The 23,205-nt window shown below is 36.8% G+C and overlaps 1 protein-coding gene across 1 annotated transcript in view; it reads right to left on the bottom strand.

Annotated features, from left to right (window-relative positions):
* The window catches only part of LOC130047300 (uncharacterized), a 43,488-nt gene extending 23,438 nt beyond the window's left edge, over positions 1 to 20,050 (bottom strand). The window contains exons 1-2 of the mRNA XM_056141957.1: positions 19,937 to 20,050; positions 18,841 to 18,930 (exon numbers count right to left, since the gene is read on the bottom strand). Of these exons, the coding sequence (XP_055997932.1) occupies positions 18,841 to 18,930; positions 19,937 to 20,050 (204 nt within the window). The remainder of the gene's footprint in view (positions 1 to 18,840; positions 18,931 to 19,936) is intronic.
* Positions 20,051 to 23,205: the final 3,155 nt, after the last annotated feature.

The following is a 23,205-nucleotide window of genomic DNA, read 5'->3' as shown; positions in this document are numbered from 1 at the left end:
CACGGCCTCTCACCTCTGTCGGCGTGGGTTCGAATCCCGCTCGCGCTGGTAAGTGAGAAAGTTTCCCAGATTACTTTCGGAAGGTCGGTGGTCTCTTCCCAGGTACATTGTATCTGGGTTCTCTCTTCCACAAATAAAAACTGGGCGCCACCAGATAACTGAAAAATTGTTGAGTGTGGCGGAAAACATCAATCAATCAATCAGTCAGTGCCGATGAGGTCTACCTAATTCAGCGTACCGTGTCGCATTTCAGAAATGGATTCAGAGATTGGTTGGTTGATTAATTGAGGTTTTACGCCGTTTTGGTAATATTTCAGCCATTTTACGGTGGTTAACTAATTGAATTATGTTTGGTTGTGAGTATTTGAGGTTCCCTGACAGCCCCCAGTGAGCCTACTCTTTTTCGAGCATCAGGGAAACGATCTTTTGCGTGCCAAGGGGGTTGTGATCCTTGACATGGGACATCCTTTAACGTCCCATCCGACGGACATAAAAGTTAAAAATACATAAACAGGTTTAAAAATTCGTGTATATAAACAGTTGTATTATAAAAGTTTTCAAATTTTTCTGTAAAAGTCGCATTCTTGTACATATTGTATAATATAATGATTATCGATATTTGTAAAAAGTTCTTTCATTGATTGCACACTTCTATTAAAAAGTCTATTTCGTATGGGCGTAAAATCACTACATTCTAAATGTTTTTCAAACCGCGGAGAATACTTTGAAGGGATGCAATGGTAATTTCACTGTTTGAGTCAAATGCTTTTGAGATATCGTACGATAAACATTACATATCGAACAGCCCTCGTATTGTATTGCCGTTTTTGGAAATAAGAGGTTCTTTCGTGAATTTAACGTCTCTTCTGTACGATTTTAGAAATCCAAGGTATGTAGCATGGAAATTAGATGTTAAATATTTTTTTCTTATATAATCCTTTGTTTGCCAATTGGCTATTGGGGATACAACATGGCAATTTATGCAAATTAGCAAAACGGTAATATTTCTGGCAAGGCTGTTTTGTTTACAAGAGAAATATAATATATCCACTGTAATCCCTTCTCTTGGGATCGCTATAAAACGACACATAAATGTTTGATTACACCATTATTGGAATTCTGTTGTAACGGCGACATATTAAACAATGGCATGTGTACATAGACATTTAGGCTAGATAGCGAATTTAATTATGAATTAAATTCATTGATAATTTTATTATGGATTATCTAATAATAAACATTATACACTTCAGGTTGGTATCGACAGGGTGTGTAAAATTTGAAATTAACATTCAACATTTCAACTCTTTGATTGGGGGTTGGGGGGTTGGGAGGGGTTAACGTCCCATTCGAGATTTTATTTTAAATGTAACTCAGAAAAGGAGCTTAATCTCGGCTGAGATTAGGCTTGGCTGAATATTTGGACTGACGCCTTCACCGAATCTCGGAGCAGTCCTTCATAATTCATGTCTGGAAATTTACTTTCAGCTTCGGCCGGTTCTAGCAATTAATGTGCACTTAAGTGACCCTGCTGTTCGCTTCAAATAAGTTACTTGATTATTAAACCAAATCTGTATCACTATTAATGCTACATTTCTTACCGTCTTAGTATGTAAATTCCATAAAGTATACTATTACTAAATTTTCCGTTCAAAAGATGAGTTTTGTGCTCCCTTAGAAGCAGACAGATAACCAAGAAGTGTTTTAAATAAGTGTTTATTTGGTATACTGCATTATGATGGTGAAAAGCTACAAAGGGAAAAAATACACAAATTGTACACACATTGTTTCAATAAAGGAACAAGTCAGTTGAACATGTTGAGTGATTAGATTAATTGAAAAAACAAAAATATTCATATCAATCAAAATACACACTATTTCAAGTTCTTCAGAAAACATGCAAAAATCTCATGTTTAAAGCCTGTGATACATATAAATTGACACATACAACTTTGAAACAATATTTCAGAAGAAAGAAACACAATCTTCAAGTTTGACAAAATTCTAAAACCAAATTTACTAAATTTTTGACATATACTGCGCACCATACAATAGAAAAACCCCGCGAAAAAGGAACCTTACAAACTGAATATTTTCTCAATAAAACTCAAAGATAACAGAGGCTTGGAATGTGCGTTAATTAAAGTGACCTAAATTTATCACAAACATAGAAAAGGAACTTACTTTGTGCGCTGAATAGAGCGAATGGAAAGGTGATGATAATGTAAAAACATTTCAAACAGGACAAACAACAGAAATTCTAAAATGCGAATACGAAACGGACTGAGATCCGTATAAACTGCAAATACCCTCTAAATTGCGCAACACCCAGCATAAGTTTCATGGCGCAATATTTTAACTTCCGAAATTGAAGAGTTCCAATAGTTTTTTTTTAAAATTAGCGATATACAAGACTGTAAGTGGAGATACACTGTATCAGTAATTAGATAATACAGACTATAGGAATTCTTCAATTTCAGGAGATAAGATATTGTGCCATTGAATTCATCATTTAAACGGAAAATTTAGTGACTCTTTTCATTTAAGAATTTTATACCTAAACGGTAAGCAATGCAAAGTTAATAGTGATAGAAAGTTAGTTTAAAAGTCAAATCATTTATTTGAAGCGAACAGTAATGTCATCCAAGTGCACATTAATTGCTAGAACCGGCCTAAGCTGAAAGTAAATTTCCAGACATGAATTATGAAGGACTGCTCCGAGATTCGGTGAAGGCGTCAGTCCAAATATTCAGCCAAGTCGAGTCTCAGCCGATATTAATAAGGAGCTATACCCAGGACCTAACAATGGCGGCTTTGGAGTAGAATTCCGTGGGTCATTACGCTCTGCGCACATGAATATATTGAATAAATAAAACTTTTGTGTGTACTTCTTTTGTTTGAAATAACCCCGGGGGATGCGAGTTAGAATAGGTTCTCAGTGCCCCTTGCTTGTCGTAAGTGGTGACTAAATAGGGCGGTCCTTCGGATGAGACCGCGAAAAGCGAGGCCCCATGCCACAGCAGGTGTGGCACGATAAAGATCCCTCCCTGCTCAAAGGCCGTAAGCGCCGAGCATAGGCCGAAATTTTGCAACCCTTCAATTAAACAATATACATGTACAACCAACCAACCTTTGTCCCAGAAAACAAAGAGCTTATTTCAAATAATGAGCACTAGATAAAGAGATATGTTTTATTCAGATTATGATAGGAATAGATGCATTCGCACGAGCGTTTTCCTCTTATATTTGTAAACAATCATGGCACACTAGACATTATATGAATGAGTTTATTGATTAGAGGGGTTGAAGGGTAAGACATGCCCGAGTCTCTGCCTTTGAAAGGTGAAGATAACGAACAGTGATCAATGATCAATCTCATAACTCCTACAAGCAATACAAATGAGATAGTTGGGCAAACACGGACCCCTGGACACACCAGAGGTGGGATCAGGTGTCTACGAAGAGTGAGCATCCCCTGTCGACCGGTCACACCTGCCGCGAGCCCTATATCCTGATCAGGTAAACGTAAACGGAGTTATCCGCAGTCAAAATCAGTATGTCAAGAACGGCTTAACAATCGGTATGAAACAAGTCAAACAACAATTGACCCAATGATAGGTTGTATTGACAAACTAGATCGTTATAACGACCATAGAATTTGCGAAATTCAATCGAGACTGTTGAAACCCCTGTACCATCAACTTGTTTGTCAGTAGCTTACCTCGATTTAAAAACTGACTATATACCGAGAACAAACTCTTGCATATCGAATCAGTTGAAATATTTAAACACCATATGCAGGTGATAATGGAATATTGCTACATAAATATGGGAAGCTGACGATGGAGAAGCTGAAATCATCCCGTTTGTCATACAGTTAAGTTGTCAGTTTGCCTTTAATGTCTACTTTAAATAACATATCTAAGTATGAAGCAGAAGTGGACGACTATGTGGTGTCCTTTATTTTGAGCTCACAGGGATATATCAAATCGACATATGAATGAAAGTTATTATTGTTAATAGACAAAACGTCATCGATATATCTAAATGTCGAATTGAAGGCCACAGCGAGAGATTTGTTCTTCTCGCGTAGACTTTTTTGAATAAATTCTGCTTCATATGAATATAGAAACAGGTCAGCTAACAAAGGAGCACAATTCGTGTTCATGGGAATTCCTACAGACTGTTGGAAGACCTGATCACCAAAGACCACGATGATATTGTCAATGAGGAACTCTAGCATATTTTTTTAAATTTCATCTTCAGAGTACTTGTGCGTGGAATCAGAGTGGTGTTTAACAAAGAAAGTTTTTGAATGACTGATCACTAGATGTGAATATTTCCGCTTTCCATTTGTGTTGAAGAAGCAACTGTCTATGATGTCAAAAAATATAGTCTTTAATTTATCGTGAGAAATGGTCGTGTATAGTGTTGAAGTCACAGGTTTTAATGTTATTGATTTGGGAAAAATTCTGCGATTTCAAGTTTACTAAAAGTTCTTTGATTTTTACTGTATCACGTCCCCTCAGTTTGTAAAACCGAAGGGGACCATAGCTTTTGTCTGTTCGTCCCACTGGTTGTCAGTTTGTCCCGTTGGTTTTTCAGACCTTTTCCCGTTGTGCTTGCATAGATTCATTTGAAACTTGCAGTGACAAACTATAGATCAAGGTCGAATTTCGTAACATTTCATCGACCGGTGTTTAAAAATTTATTTTTATATTTTACGTCAATGTGTACACACAGGTCACGTGCTACCCACATTAACCTGTGTTAGTATTAGCTTGATAATGCGACCTCTAATTATAGAATGATTTTACGAATTTATAATCATCGGGATCGTATTCCGATGAAAGGATGTAAAAGTAGCACATCTTAATAGATGCAGTTGTCAAAACTTGGTTGCTGATTGTGTAAAAGAATAACTTCATTAATTTTGCATTTTAAGCTGTAAAATTGTTGAAATACTGCCAAAACGGCGTAAAACCATAATCAATCAATCATTAATCGTAAAAGGAACATGTCAATGAAAATATATATCAAATATGTTACTTAATCACATGAGTATTTTTTCTGTTGTCGGTGAGCTAAATCTGATCAGGCGGCAGTACTCAATTTATTGCATTCCCGCAATCCGACAGAAATCGTGGGTATTCAAAATCAGCCTTCAAACAGGGGTACCTGTAAAGTGCGAAACGAAATCGAAACGAAACGAAACGAAATCTACCGAAAAGAAACGAAACCTACCGAAACGAAACCCACCGAAACGAAACGAAACCTACCAAAACGAAACGAAACAGATTGTATAACCGAACTCTTTTAATTATAATAATTGAAAATGGTATCTTGGGCCCCTGTGAAAGTTACAACATATAAATAAAATTCGCCTCCCCCTTGATGTAGGCTTTCGGCTTAACTAGTACTGTTACAAAGTTTTAAAAGTTGGAAAAGGGGAGGGGGGGGAGTAAGCACAAAGTACATAAATGACATGTACAATTAGTTTCGGATCCATAAATTTCAGAACTGAGGGTTACAGTCTCAGAGATCTGGGGAAACACACTATACGAGGGGTGGGGTCGCCGACGTTGGATCCGCCTTTGGGTATAGATACATTGTTTGAAGAAGCTGGTGTCTGAGAAAATTGAAAGCAGGAAGAGCACTTAACCTCTTATTTTATCTCTTAACTGCTGAGGTGCGAGTACTTTCAATAATGGAAAAACTCTATACATTTGGGCAATCTCTACCCAGAGTTATCGTGTAGGTAAGAGATTGACATTTGGGGTGTTGCTAAGACGGGGAATTGAAAACGGGACGGAAAACGGAATTTTTTTAATGCAATAATATTAGGAGGAGGTCGGCATTTTGTAAACTGAAAAGACTTATGAACAAGGGAATTTTAAGCAGAAATCACAAAGAGAACGGGAGGACATATTCAGAATCCACCGTTTGATATACTACATACAAATACACAATATCCACATGTATACATATATTTGTCTTTAGAACAAAAATACTGAAACATGTATTTATGTCCAAAAGCGGATCCAACGCCGACGACCCCATCCCTCGTTTAGTGTGTTTCCCCAGACCTCTGACCTGTGAGACTGTAACCTTCCGTTCTGAAATTTATGGATCCGAAGCTAATTGTACATGGTATTTATGTGATTTGTGCTTACCCAACCCCCCAACCCCCTTTCCAACTTTTAAAACTTTGTATCAGTCAAGCCGAAAGCCTACATCAAAGGGGAGGCGAATTTTATTTATATGTGTAAACTTTAACAGGGGCCTGAGATACCATTTTTAATTATTATAATTAAAAGAGTTCGATTATACAATCTGTTTCGTTTCGTTTCGGTACGTTTCGTCTCGTTTCGGTGGGTTTCGTTTCGTTTCGGTAGATTTCGTTTCGTTTCGGTAGGTTTCGTTTCGATTTCGTTTCGCACTTTACAGGTACCCTTCAAACAGTTGATAGTAGGTAGTATTACGAATTCACGAACAGGGTTCAGAAGTCCTTAATAAGTATCTAAAATACAAATATGAATGTTATATTGGTGTGTTGTTTTGTGTTCCATTTGCACGATTATTTGATTATTTTCTCCACTTATTTTATGCAAAGACGGTGACCCAGATTTGATTCGTTTTAGCTCCATCGAAACTAGGCAAACCGTGCGTTGCACGATGACAGAGCACCGAATTGTCTTGGTTGTTTTAGTGACTATAGTGTAACGGACCCGAGTTGATGGTTTCTCCACAAGTACGTTAGTAATTAGCGAAACGGGAATTACCCGCGTAATTACTCTGTTAATTTTCAAGAATAACCCGCAAATATGGTTACCACACAATTTCGTTGGTAATTAGCGAAACGGGAATAACCCGCGTAATTACTCTGTTAATTTGCGAGAATAACCCGCAAATATCACCTACTTATATAACACAAGAATTACTTGTGTTGGACTCTCTCGGTTGAAATGATAAGACTTGTACAGTTAACCTCTTTTATTAATTCGGAAATCAAGAAGTTTCCTATATATTTACAAAACTACAAACAGATAGCTCGTAATTAATTAATATAAATAACTACATGAGACGGGAATCACCCAGACTCATAGCTCGTAATTAATTAATATAAATAACTACATGAGACGGGAATCACCCAGACTCATGCATAAAGCTCAACCTTTGACGGTATTAAATAAGGGGGGGGGGGGGGTGTGACTTGACTAACACTAGATGGAAATAATCCGTCTAGTGTGAACACTCTAGAATTACCAGAATGTACTTCTAACCTACGATAAGGTTTAACTAAAATATTCTGATAAATAAAATAATAGAATTATTTTATGAATTGTCAATTAAGCTAGAATAACAGATTTTCCCCAATTATTTACTGTTCAGCTACTATCAAATCCACTAAAATTTCCCTCAAATGTATAAAGTTATTGAATAAATCTTATTTATATTACATGTACAAATAGATCAGGAGAATAACCCTCAGTCAATTGTAATTTCTTCACATAATTCCTTAGTAAGATAAAGAATTACCTGATCTTACCAGGCCTATCGTACTTACAATATTACTTTCAGTTATATATAGTATTTATAGAGTTCGGGAATAACCCAATTCTATAAATGTATCAAAAAAATCTAATAAATAAAATCCCAATGAAAAGCATTAATATCCCTACCGAAATTATGCGTCCTGTATGTATAAGAGAAAAATCGAGAGTCCCCGGCAGAGCCACTGCGTTGCCTTTTTATCCCTACAGACCGTCCCCCGGGCAACGCTCGTGCCTAGTGGGAAACCAACGGCAGGGCTGCCGGTGTCGCCGCTGGACACCGGCCCTGCCGTTAGACACCGGCCCCGCCGTTTGACACCGGCTCCCACGGCAGATGCTAGTAGATCTACTAATAATAAATTTTAAAATCCTACAAAATATCTTTTACATAAAAAGAATGATAACCAATACAATTTACATAGTATAGATTCTAGATTTACATATCGTAATAAGTTTTACATGCTAAAATGAGAATCGGGCTCGAAATACAACAGTAATGTAGGTCAATACAGCGATGGCGCCGACGACAAAACCACGAGCTAACAAGGGTAGAAAAGGTAGTTATTTCACTTATAACACAACATTTTGATAAAATAAACGCCTTATAGAATCAACGCTGACTTAAAAACATTATTGTTTATAGGTCAAAATTAAACTCGAACGAGGAAACAACACACAAACTTCATATAGTTATACATGTTAAAAAAATAGGGTAAGTGTCAAAAGCATACACTCGATCACATACAAATACGATCCTCTCAACTCAAAAATAGGTATCCAAAATACGACATATAATCCGACATTATTTTGACATCATTTATCCCTTCATGTTTACAATAAAAAAATGTAACAGTAAATATTTAACATCCAAACGCAAAAAGTGTAACGGTAAATATTTAACATTAACATCGATAAATTTTCACAATAGTTATCAGACTCAAATTTACTGTATGACATTGTGTGCTAAGTGTTTATGAATTGAATTTTGAAATTATATACTATTTAATTCCTGATAAAAACTATACTTGCGTCAGTTGTACTGACAACGAAACACCAAACTAATTCGATACAGGTAAACATGGTGACTTGGTACCAATGTTTTACGCCACATTTCAAGATCAAACAAAATCAAATGTACCTTATCTCAAACATTACATCGGTCAATTGATGCGGACGCCGGTAAAGGACATGTATTACTCAGATCTGTTCATTTAGTCCTATAATCCATTGTGAATCATTATTGCGTCCTAATGTGGCAGAAGGGAACAATGTTAACAGAATACTCGGAGAAGAACTCGTAAGTTGCAAGAACTTGTTTCTAATCCTTTTGTATATAGAATATACAATAAAATATGTTCAAAACAAACAAAACAACAGAATACGCTCTCAAATACAACGTTTTAGTTTCTTATATAATGTTTTTAGGTTATTTTATTTGTTGTTTATTGTACCGCATTATACATTTATTCAAAAGTAATTTCTTTCTTTCTTTAAGCTAAAAATGTTCAACTTTTCCCAAGACTTGTCAGTATATTTACCCGACTCTTTAAAAGTACATGGATAGGTGATCAGTTTATGTACCTATAGGGCATTCAATAATTTCGTTCATTACCTGCCATTTGGGCTCGTCTCTTCAGACGAGATTAGTTATTCACGGTTTTTTTTTAATCGTTGCTACATATGCCTTTTCCAGGTGGTCCCTTTGAAAATAAAACCCACTTTGAATCTTAATTGTTGAAATAATTATATTGATTGTGAAAGCCCCTTCGAAATATCATCTGCGCTTTCAATAAGGAGACCCACAGCTGTAATTGCAAGTTTTCTGAAGCGCAGGAAGTACAATCTCTTTTTAATTAGCGGATCAAAATTGAAATCTTATAATTAGACGCCGTCATAAGTCATAAACCTATTTTTGGTCTTATTGCAATTTTTTTTTTTTTTATTTTTTTTTTTTTTTGCTGTCTTTGTAATGATACTTGGACGTGAATATCTGCAGTACTTATGAACTAATTGTCGATATAATAACTAAGGATATCTAATTTAAAAGTACTAGCAGGGTATAAATTTTCTCTATCATGCGTTTCATGTCCTCGGTTCTACGCATTTTGCACTAGTAACAATAATCTTTGTTACTAAATTATTCTACGACTTATACTATTTGAGTATTTAAAAAAAAAAAAAAGGCCCGTTATCCACATCGATCACCCGAGTTACCTTGGCCCTGCTGTGATTTTTAAAAGATGTTTTTCATTCTTTATTCCCATAAACTTTTTGTACCCTACATGTATAATGTGGCCCCAACCTAGTACCAAAAGGGTCAAGACATAACAAAAATTGAATTGCCATCGACGCCAATATGACTAACATGACCTTGCTGTTCTGGAAAAAGGTCAAGATCACAGATCATGGTATGAAATTAAAAGTCTTGTCAAAAGAAACCTATAACTATATATGAAAACTCTGTCTTAAATAGTTCATGATAATATCAAATAGGATAGGGTTTCTTAAAAGTAGGCCAAACTTTAAGGTAGCGTGGCCAAACAAAACGGTATCAAATTATACTCAAAATATGAAAGGCCTACCTTGAATGGTTCAGGAGATATTGTACAGGTTATGTTTTCTTAAAAGTAGGTCACAAGGTTAGATATTTGGTACCGAAATTTTTTTGGTCACAATGCATATATCAAATTATTACTCAGCATTCAAAAGTTACATGGAAGGTTAAAGTTTTGAAATTTGAGTCAAACTCCAAGGTAAAGTTTACAAGGTCAACGATCTGTATGAAATTTAAGGCCTTACCATAAAGAATATGTATGCAAATTATGAAAGCCTTACCTTAAATAGTTCAGGAGATATTGAATACGTAGGTTTTCTTAAAAGTAGGTCAAATTAAAAGTTCACAAACTTAAAAAAAACTTTGGTACCAAAATAAGATCTTATCACAAGAAATGTGTATATGAAATATGAGAGCCCTATCACTCGCCATTCATATGTTATGAGTAAGGTTAAAGTTTCGGACAGACAGACAAGAGAAAACAATATTCCCCGACTATAGTCACAGGTGCATAAAGACTTAAATCCACACAACTTGGAAGCGTTTGCATCTGATTTAATGTGGCCCTGATACTCTTGAAGATAATTTGTTTAAATAATTTCTTATGTATCCTCATATAAAACTTTGGATCTCCTAATGTGGCCCTACCCTACATATACTTCTAGGGCCCTTGTATTGACCAAACTTGAATTGGAACTACCTGAAGATACTTGAATATCAATATGACTAACCACGGCCCTGCTGTCGTTGAGCTGATGACTGCTAGTACTAATGTTTCCCTACATATCCCCATAATACTCTAATGTGGCCCTATCCTACATCAGACGGTCACAATTTGAATACAATTGAATCTACACTACCTAGGAATGCTTGCATAATCAAGGTCTTGTTATTCTTGAGGAGAAGATTCTAAAATATTTCTCCTATATATTTGCATATAACTTTAATCCCCTATCGTGGCCCCACCCAACGCCTGGGGGTCAGTATTTGAACAAACGTGTATCTTCTCTATGTTAGGAAAGTTTTCATGTAAATTTCAACTTTTCTGCCCAGTGGTTCTTGAGAAGATTTTAAAAGTGTTTCCCCCTATATATCCGCATGTAAAAAAAATTCATCCTCCATTGACGCCCCCACGTGAATCTACACTACATGTATGCCAGGAAGCTTTCATGCGAAATTCCCTTTTTTCTGGCCTAGTGGCTCTTGAGAAGATTTTTAAATGATCCACCCTATGAAAGGCGAAGATAACAAACAGTAATAAATCTCAGGACTCCCATAAGCAATACGAAATAGATAGATGGGCAAACACGGACCCCTGGACATACCAGAGGTGGGATCAGATGGCTAGGAGTACATGTATACATGGTTTCCCTTTTCTTCATTATGTCCCCTTTAAAGGGAGCATGGAACTTCATTTGTACACACTGGAATCCCAGTCACCCAGGGACGATTTGTACCAAGTTTGATTGAAATTGACCTGTTGGTTCTGGAGAAGAAGAAAAATATGAAAAAATTACAACGAAAAGGACAAATTTTGATCAGTTGAGCTAAATGCAAAATAAATTCTCATTTTTCACTGCGATTAAAACTAGATTGCATCCCCATTGTGTCGTGGCCGCCGGCATCAAATATCAATTATGAAATACGCGAACTCAATGTTATGACGGCTGTATAAAGTGTAAATCATTTCCGTAATGCCAAGCACAATTTCCAATATGAATTTTTTATCAATTTGGTATTGTTTTTTAAAATGTCCATATATCAACGAAGTTCAACATTTAAGTAAGATTTATAATATTTTCAACTTTTGTGGGGGAAAATCGAACGTACCAATAGAGAAGTCAACACTGAAAGAAATCCCCTTACAGATGCTTGTCACGGAAAAGAACTTTTCCTGTTATAATGAATGAGAAGAATATCAAGAATTTTCAGCGCGCGACATACCACCAACCGCGTCACATTTCACCAAAGGATGAAGAATTGATTAATTTAATTATTACATTTATATGTAAATCCAAGACCCCAAATATTTCTTAAGGCATAGCTTTGGTTTCCAAACAAGTGATCATTAGAAATTGTGGAAAGTCCCAGTTTAGTGTACACATAGCGAGAAGTAATTAGTATGAGGAAAGAGAGAGCACGACAAATCCAAAGGTTAACACTATTTATAGACCATGGTACTTTCTATTTTATTACCTTTTTTAAATTCACAGATCCAGGAAAGGCATTTCTTTCTTTCTGTTCATTGACACAATTCAATAGTTGAATACGTGCAGGACACATATTAATGACATATAATCAACATTTGAACACTGTCGAACCTCTTTAAACCACCATTCTTGGAGGACAGTTTCAGCCTACCACTCCTGTTTACAGTCTGTTAAACACATGATCATAGATGATGCAGAAATAGTTGTATTTCTATTTCAAATTTTAAAATTCCACATTTTACTTGTATGGTCGATTTGTACGCGATTATAATAGCGAGCCAGCGCGATACGCTGGCTCGTATTGTGAGCTCTAATAACTAAAGCACGCGAAATAATCCGAGCTAAATCTAAACCAAAAACAAGGAAATTTTCTTGACGCCAATCCCAGAAGTCCCTTTTCAAAACTGGCGGAATTCTTGCAAAGTCACACCTTGGACTATATATGATCAGTGGCGGATTTAAGGGGGCTGGTAAACCGTGGAATCTTGTTTAGAAAAATGTACTAAAAGATGTAAGAAGCAATAATTCCTTCCACTCCCGGAGAAATAAAAGACAAAATCTTTTGATTTCTTGAATTATTTTATTGGGAGAACTTAATTTTTTCCAAAACCCCTTAAAATTTGCGTCATTTTATGAATTTCACCTAATAAAAAATGATAGAAAATGGTACAAATGACTAAATAGGAGACATATTTCAAGCCCTATAAAATCTGCAAAATCTAGGATCCCCTGCCTCATAAAGTGGCGGCCCCCGTAGCTGCAATTCCTAGATCCGCCCCTGATGATAGTGATCTTACATGGAATATCATCCAAATCTTGTGGGAACCTAGCTCAAAAATTCCGTGCACTATCAGTCCTAATGTTTACCGAAATGCAATGTTCATGAAAGGCGGGGTAAGGTGATATGTGACGTCATGTCTACGTTTTGACGTACGTTATAAGAAGACTGATAGTGGCGGATCTAAATACTTGTTATTTCCTTTTGTAAAAACCATGCCACCGGAATGATATACGTAAACATTAGGCATACGTAATATGGCATCGAATACCAATTGTGTATAATCAACTGCAAACTACAAATCTGATTAAAATACTAAAGTCTCATAAGGAATTGATTATCTAACAAGAAGAAAAAAGACTAACTTGTCAAACTATGTGAGGGAGCACAGATACTGTATTTAAGCTATATATATATATTTTAAATACCCTCCTAAAAATCGATGGAATTCGGCCGGATCGAAACCATATTTTTGTAATGTTTGTTTTTTCCGCGTCTAAAAATAAGAACTGCTTAAATCTATTTCCTAGGCTCGTCCGGTAAAGCTAACCACGATTACTCCCCCCCCCCCTCCCGGATAACCTACCATACCATATGCTATTAACGCCTGAAAAATCATTAATTAATTCTAGATTTGTAAATAAATCTTATGTATCCTTACAACAACAGCGGAGAGGTGCTAAAATATTGCAATTTATTCAATAATATAATATGCGAATGCTGAAATATTTCATCATTGTGTTACAACTAGGATTATGTACAATAGTATAAATATTGTTCTAATTTTCTCTTCTGAAACATGTTATTGACACAAGAGGACTGTTATATGAATTTCTATTTTTAAAAATTAGGTAGGTGGACGCATGTATGTACAATAGTGTTGAATTTAATTATCATTATAATTATTGAAATGCGTTTTATGTTCAAAGGCAATGCTGTTCACACAGTTTTACAAATTTGAATGGTTTGCAACAAGACTTGGACATTTTTATCACACAATTAGTGACTTGGAAAGATTGAGAGTAGAAAGAGGAAAAGCAGAGACATTCGAGTTCAGAACAAGTCGCGCGTCAAAGGTTAAGCAAGTCATAACATCCTTGGAGAAAACTGAAATGGGCTGTTTCTGCTGCCTAATTTCATTCATGAACTGAATAGTGTTTAAATTGAACCTGATCAAAGCATGAAAATTATAAAATATGTGTACATGTCGCTGTGCTCGCTAAAACGGTAACACCGTCAACATATTATATTAAGTCTTACCGACTTGTCTCATTAATGTTTTAAAGTTTAAAGTACATAGCAAACACATCGAGTGCAATGTTTATGCCATGAACAGGATCATGATCGGTTAACAAATGACTATGGACCTTAATAGTTAGCAGTTTATTGCACATTGTATTATGTCGAACAACAAACACTGCATTTTGAGGAAATGATGTGCCTTCATTGAGAAAATATAATAATAGGGTCTGTAAATCTCGTTTGGTTTCACTTTCGTTTTTACTACTTCCGGGACCGCCGTGGTGGCTGAGAGGTTAGAGCGTTCGCCCCGCATGCGGAAGGCCGGGGTTCGAATCCCGGCCGCGACAAACTTAAGTCGATAAAACGGGTAGTGACAGTTCCATCACCAAACGCTCGACATGAGGTGCAAATGTCACGGGTCCTCGGAGATGACCTTAAAAATGGATGACCCGTGTCACAGTAGGTGTGGCACGCTAAAGAACCCTCACTGTTCAGTGACCTTAAGCGCCGAGCATAGGCCTAAATTTGAAGCCCTTCACCGGCCTTGGTGACGTCTCCATATTAGTGAAAAATTCTCGAGGGAGACGTTAAGCAAGATACAATCAATCAATCAATACTACTTCCGGGTACAACAACGTTTAGTTTAAACAATATATATTCGTAAATAATTCGATAATAATGTTTACAAACAATGTCTTATACATGTAACAGATTGAGAAACAAGCCAAAAGGCTTATATTAATCTCGCTCTAAAACAACGTTTGGAATACATACAGGCATAACAGCGAGTAAGCTAATATGTAATTTTGGGGAAACTCTGCCATGTAGTTTATTTAGGTTCTTAGTCGATGCTAACGTAAGGAAGCGGTGGATACAAAGATGAAGGTACGCAATATGTCGGTCTAAAAGCTCCCTGGAGTTGGAGGTTATGTTTCTTTGTTGTATTTGACGTGCCGACATAAAATAAAGCTTATCCTATCTTATGTAATAATCACAGTTCAATGAATAATGTCAAATTAACACGTGGATAAACTGACATAATATATTGGACACGTGTCGTTATTTCAGCGGGAGGGGGGGGGGTAGACCTAAAAATGATTTTGACAGACGAACTGATAAAAATAAAACAATGAAAAGCATTTACTACAATTTCCTAAATTGGGCCCCGGGGGTTCAGTTATTCTCCGTTATCGATTTCAACATTTAATAACATTTTTATTACATAATTCCCTTCTGCCAGAAGTATCAATATAGAAGAAAAATACCCTGGCTAGAAAAAGAGGAAAGGGTTGACATGACACCCTTAATTTTGATACTTCTTGCCTGTATATAGGCTCCTGCAGGATTAAATTTTGTATTATGTTTCAAGAGAAATTGTTTATCTTTATTGTATAATCATGTAAAAGAGAAATCCTTTTTATTTCAGTTCTAACACTACATTAAGAAAATCAATCGTATTTCGATATCGACAGGGAAAGAAATCAATCCTATATTAGTCCTCACAGAGTCATTACAAAACCGAACATGACTCGATATCGACACGATATCGCCAGTAAAGGTATGTGATTATTAGAGTGGCACTTCTCGATATCGGTACGATATCGCCAGTAAAGGTATGTGATTATTAGAGTGGCACTTATCGATATCGACACGATATCGCCAGTAAAGGTATGTGATTATTAGAGTGACACTTCTCGATATCGGTACGATATCGCCAGTAAAGGTATGTGATTATTAGAGTGGCACTTATCGATATCGGTACGATATCGCCAGTAAAGGTATGTGATTATTAGAGTGGCACTTCTCGATATCGGTACGATATCGCCAGTAAAGGTATGTGATTATTAGAGTGGCACTTATCGATATCGGTACGATATCGCCAGTAAAGGTATGTGATTATTAGAGTGGCACTTATCGATATCGGTACGATATGACGTTTGGTTTGTCGATATCGTATCTACAACGTGTTTTGGACATAACTCCCCTTGAAGACTTGAATGTTGTAAACTTTCAGTGAGAAATATACCTGCTTAATTAAAAGAAACCATCCATAACAATTGGGAACATCATAATTTAAAAAAACCTGGAAAGGTATGTTTTAATAGTTCGTTAAGAAAAAAATGAACAATGCACTTTCTATACACTACTTATCAATTTGACAGGTCAGCACAGATTTCACAGTATTCAATTACCTAATAATTTGGGGGGGTGGGTATAAATGTTGCTGTATGAAAGGTGAAGATAACGAACAGTGATCAATCTCATAACTCCTATAAGCAATACAAAATAGATAGTTGGGCAAACACGGACCCCTGGGCACACCAGAGGTGGGATCAGGTGCCTAGGAGGAGTAAACATCCCCTGTCGACCGGTCACACCCGCCGTGAGCCCTATTATATCCTGATCAGGTAAACGGAGTTATCCGTAGTCAAAATCAGTGTGCCAAGAACGGCCTAACAATCGGTATGAAACATGTCAGACAGCATTTGACCCAATGATAGGTTGTATTGACGGACTAGATCGTTATAAAGACCATAGAATTTGCAAAATGCTGACTTCAATCGAGACTGTTGAAACCCCTGTACCATCAACTTGTTTGTCAGTAGCTTGCCTCCATTTAAAAACTCACTAAACGCAGAACAAGCTCTTGCGTATCGAATCAGTTGAGAGATATAAACACCATATGCAGGTGATACTCGAATATTGCTATACATCATTTTCTGCGGATATTTTTCATATGTTCATGAATTTTGTTTGAAGGGATCATGAAAACTGTTGGGGTTGTCCAGTCAACTGACATACCAATTTCATTTAAAGATTGCATTGGATGCCACAGAGAGTGACATTATATGACCAAACAGATAATAACATTTCTCATTCTGAAGGTTTTCAAATCTGCATCATTAATTAAAATGTAAAATCCATTTCTTTAGTAAATGCATGTAATTTAATGATTTTTATAAAGCTGGACACTATGTCTATACATACTTTGGTTCATTTAAAATAAGAAAAACTCTGTCTATAATGTTTATTCAATAGTATACATGTAATTACATAACTTTGATAGATGCACCACTGATATCATAATAAAGTATATGTACATGTGGTTATGTGTGTGTTTTATAATTCAGTTAATGAAATTGAAAGAATTTTTTAGCATCACAAAGACTGCAAAAATACTTTTTTATTGTAATTAAACTGTATTGTCACGCTTAAAATGTTTGTTGACCATGATACATCTTTGTCAATGTGAACTATTTGAGTGTCAATAGGAGTCCACACTAGGAAATTACAGTATTGGGTGTCTTTCAGGTGTTCTTCTTGAATCTGATGCCAATAATCATACTGTGTTTTGAGGATCAAGTATCATCTATTGTGAAAGCATGCCACTTTCATATTATTAGAGATGTTTCTGAACATGAATCGAATATGAAGATGGACATGAATATGAAACGAATATGAAACTGATGCATCCCGATCCCGATTGGGATGAAAATTTCGAATATGACCATTGAATATAGTAAAGTGGAAATAGTTAATCCATATGGCGACTGCCACTTAGTTTACCTGGAGACCGCCACTTAATTTGAATGGTCAACCGCCACTTATTATCTGTCACTATCTGGGGGCCGCCACCTAATTTATCTGGCAATCGCCACTTAATTTATCTGGCGGCCGCCATATGAATTTAACTTGCGGCTGCCACTTCATTTATGTGGCGGTCCCCCCTCTCTTTCTAATAACAACTAAGCAATACGAAGTAAATCATATTTGAAATATGCAGCTGTCATGAATATGAATTTGTCAACACAAGTTACTTAATTATTGATAAAGAAATTTGTAAGCGGCGGAAAATACATACAGTTAACGTTGCTACAATACATGTATTTAAAACATACCCGGGGTCTGAATTTAGTGGGTCAGGGAATTTCAAGGATTTATAATTTTAAAAAATGCATTGATTTTAATATCAGATTTTACTAATAGAAGTGAATATTTGTGAGATACAAAATATGCTGAACACTGCATGGATATCTCGGGGGGGGGGGGGGGGGGTCATCCCCTCCTCCACCTCATCCTTTTTATTGAAATTCAATAATGATGGTATGTAGGTTTCACACTTAAACAATTAAACAAAAAGTGTACTAGCATTGTGTAACCATATAGTTTTTAAAATGCGATTTCTACAGTACTGAGATGAAAGTTGTTTAGTACTAGTAAGTCTTTGAGTTCACCTTTAACATTTATTCATTCTTTTGTGCGGCATTCCGGACGAGGATTCCATGTTCATAAGTACATTCAGTTGTGTAACAATGGAGTTGGGGGAAGAACGGAGAAAGTGTGTTCAATTTTCCAAACGATAAGTTTTAACCCCCCCCCCCCTGCTCTCTCTTTCACCACGTATACATCGTCTGTTTCTCTCTCCACGCACACATCTCTCTCTCACATAATATACACACTTCGCACACATCTTCTCTCTCTCTCACACACATATTCTCTCACACTCCCCCCCTCTCTCTCTCTCTCTAACAGACACACATCCTCTCCCGCACACACACTTCCAGTGGTGGATTTAAGGGAGGCGTAGCCCTCCTAAAATGTTCAAATTTAAGGTAAACCATGGTCTCTTGTTTAGAAAAATGTAAACGATAAAAAAAAAAACACCCAATAATTTCTTCCATTATCGGAGAAATAAATGACAAAATCTTTTGATTTATTGAATTACTTTTATTTGGAGAACTTACATTTTTTCAAAAATACCTTAAAATTCGCGTCATTTTATTGATTTCACCTTATTAAAAAGTGCAGAAAATAGTAAAAATGACCACATACGAAAAATATTTAAGGTAACTCCATACTCGCAGTTTTATCTGATACAAGTTTGAAAAATGTATTTATTTCCATTCATTAGAGTTAAAACTAACAAATTATCAAATAAAATACATAGGTCATCACACTTTTCAAGATACGAGACATACATAAACCGAATCATATATCACCGTCAGAAAATTGCAATTTTCCTAAACAGCGTTATCAAAATTTCATACAAACTGGTTATGACGATATTGTAGCATTCATAACAATTTCATGAAACTGTATCTTCACAAAAATATACTAAATGTTGTAAAAAAGAAAGAAAATCTATCGCATAATAGACTTGATAAAGAAATCAATAGAAACAGAGTTATTGCCCTTGGATTCAATATTTTGAAACGTATCATTGATTATTCATCTATAACTTAGACTTTTAAAATAGTTTATTTTTAACAAGATTTTTTACAATAACTATCGAAAAAGACTCCAACAAAATTTATGTTCCTATCATGCATAAACCTAAATGAATCATTGATATTGCAAAATATGATGACATCACAGGAGGGTGGAATTACTTTAAAGCCCTATAAACACTGTAAAACCCAGGACTGAGCTTCCGGGGGCTTCGCCCCCTGGACCCTGTGGGGGCCTCAAGACGACCTCCAGACCATCTGCCTCATAAAGTTGCGCCCCCCATAACCGTAGTTCCTGGATCCGCCCCTGACATCCAGTCTCTCTCACATCCTTTGTCTCACCACGCAGATACCCCCCTCATACAACACACACAATTCCTCTCTTCCACACACCACGCACACTTCCTCTCTTCCACACACCACGCACACTTCCTCTCTTCCACACACCACGCACACTTCCTCTCTCTCGCACACCACGCACCCATTCTCGTTTTCACCACAAACACACAAATCATCTTTTGGTGATGATTTTAAATATTTTCAGACAATGCCTTGAAGAAACACAGGTCATGGAGAGACGCTATGTCTTATCAAGCGTATCCGTCCCATGTAGCACTAGGTCAAGGTCGACTGAAAATCCTGACCCTGCCTAATCATGTCTGCCTTTATGCCTGTTTGGCAGTTCGAAGAAAAACAATTATTTTTTGCATAGCGTTGATTTAGGATAACGAACATTTATAAGACTTACATCAGTAATTTACATACTACTCTGTTAGCTAACAAACTCTAAAATAAGGAATTGGAATATCACCCATTTTAAAAAAATATTATGTTTTAAGCATCGGGATCGGGATGCATTAGTTTAATATTCTTTTAAGATTCATATTCCTCTACATATTCGATTCATGTTCAGAAACATGTCTATTAATAAAGATGTTTCTGAATATGAAGATGAATATAACTGATACATCACGATCCCGATTGGAAAGAGAATTTCGAATATGACCATTGAATGTAGTAAAGTGGAAATAGTTAATTCAAATGAAGACCGTCATTTACTTATGGTGTCCGGATAGGGCCAATTGCAAAAGCGTGACTGTGTGTTAGTCACAACACGCCGTCACGCCAACAAACAACGTGCCTTCGTGCTCTCACGCCAACAAGCAAAGCGCCTTCGCGCAGACAAGCAACGCGCCGTCACGCCAACAAGCTTCGCACCCAATCGGATCACGGTTACGGAAATAGCCGAGTAATTACGATTGGCTTCGCACCGTCACGCTAACAAGCAATACGCCTTCGCGCCGTGTTGCTTGTTACCCGATGGCGCGTTGCTTGTCTGCGCGAAGGCACGTTGCTTGTTGGAGTGAGAGCGCGAAGGCGCGTTGCTTGTTGGCGTGAGAGCGCGTTGCTTGTCTGCGCGAAGGTGCGTTGCTTGTTGGCGCGAGAGCGCAAAGGCACGTTGCTTGTTGGCGTGACGGCGTGTTGTGACTAACACGCAGTCACACTTTTGCAAATGGCCCTATCCGGACACCATACTTACTTTACCTGGAGACCGCCACTTAATTTAACTGGCAATCGCCACTTATTATCTGCCACTATCTGGAGGCCGCCACCTAATTTATTTTGTAATCGCCACTTAATTTATCTGGAGGCCGTCATATAATTTAACTGGCGGCTGCCACTTCATTTATGTGGCGACCCCCCCCCCCACCCCCACCCCTCTCTCTCTCTCTTATAATAATAATAACTCAGCAATACGAAGTAAATTATTTTTCAAATATGCAGCTGTCATGAATATAAATTTGTCAACACATTATTCATAAGGTAATTTGTAAACGGCGGAAATTTTTTAGTTAACGTTACTACTATATTTAAAACATACCCGGGGTCTGGATTTAGTGGGTCACACTGCATAGAAATCAGGGGGAGGGGGGGGGGGGTCCCCGCACCTCATCCCCCTTTTTGAAATTCAATAATGATGATATGCATGTTTGATACTTAAACAAAACAAAATATACTAGCATTGTGTAACCATATATTTTTTAAAATGCGATTTCAACAGTACTGAAAGTTGTTTAAAACCAGTAAGTCTTTGAGCTCGCCTTTAACATTCATTCATTCTTTTGTGCGGCATTCCTCGGTACTCGGGACGAGAACTCCCATGTTCATATACATTCAGTTGTGTAACAATGGAGTTAGGGGAAGAACAGAGAAAGTGTGTTCAATTTTCCAAAGAAGAAGTTTTACCACCACCACCCTCTCTCTCTCTCACCACAAACACATTCTGTTTCTCTCTCCACGCACACATCCTCTTTCTCTCTCTCACATAAACACTTCGCACACATTCTTTCTTTCTCTCTCTCTCACACGCACACACACACACATATATATATCGTTTTTCACACTCCTCCCTCTCCACAAACACAAAAGCATCCTCTCTCTCTCACACTCCTCTCTCACACACATATCCTCTCTCTCGCCACGCAGATACTCCCTCTCAAACACCACGCACACATCATCTCTTCCACACACCGCGCACCCATTCTCTTTATCACAACACACACACACACATCTTTCTCCTTTTTAAATCGTCTTTTGATGATGATTTTAAATATTTTCAGACAATGCCTTGAGGAAACACGGGTCATGGAGAGACGCCATGTCTTCTCAAGCGCATCCGTCTCATGTAGCACTAGGTCAAGGTCGACTAAAAATCCTGACGCTGCCTAATCATGTCTACCTTTGTGCCTGTTTGGCAGTTCCAAGAACAAAATCATTTTTTGTAAAGCGTTGATTTAGGATAACGAACATTTATAAGACTTATATCAGTAATTTACACACTACTCTATTAGCTAACAAAACCTAAAAAGCAGATCGCTAAATAAGGAATTGGAATATCACCCATTTATTGACAATTCTAAGGGATTAAACATTTACGGGATGTGATCTGTTGATCTCATCTTGTGGCCAATTTTTTGATGTGCCATCTTTTTGCTGCATCTTTGTAAGGTTGTTTTTTATTGTAGTTGATGTAGACTTTTATAGATAAATTTGGGGGATCAGACATATTGAATTATTCTGTCATTGTTTATTTTCTTTCTCTATTTCAGTGACATTTTCAGTGGATTGTTTGTGAGTCTGATCCCCTTGTTAGTAGTTTGTTATCTAGTTCGTCATTTGAATAAATGACATTTTTCATACTCAATTTGCCTTATGTTTATATCTAATATGATACAGCAAAAACTAGCTTCGGTGACCTTTCTCAGCATTTTAAGACATAAACATTTTTGTGTTTTAAGCATCGGGATCAGGATGCATTAGTTTCATATTCGTTTCAGATTCAGATTCATATTCGATTCATGTTCAGAAACATCTCTAATACTCAGTATTGGTGGAATTCTTTTATAATTACTGAAGCGTGCAATACTCTTGTCAATGCACTCATTACATCAAAACTTGATTATACGAACTCTCATCTGTTTGGAATCAGCAAGACCACCTTGGACCGCTTACAGAAGGTTAAGAACACCGCAGTCAGGCTTGTATCGAGGACAACGACACGGGATCATATTTCCCCAGTCTTAGCGCAGCTGCATTGACTTCCAGTGCAGTATCGTCCACAATACAAAATCTTGGTGTT

Source organism: Ostrea edulis, chromosome 6 (genome assembly GCF_947568905.1).
Source record: "Ostrea edulis chromosome 6, xbOstEdul1.1, whole genome shotgun sequence".
Taxonomy (NCBI): Eukaryota; Metazoa; Mollusca; class Bivalvia; order Ostreida; family Ostreidae; genus Ostrea; species Ostrea edulis.
This window is presented reverse-complemented; position numbering and strand designations above follow the sequence as displayed.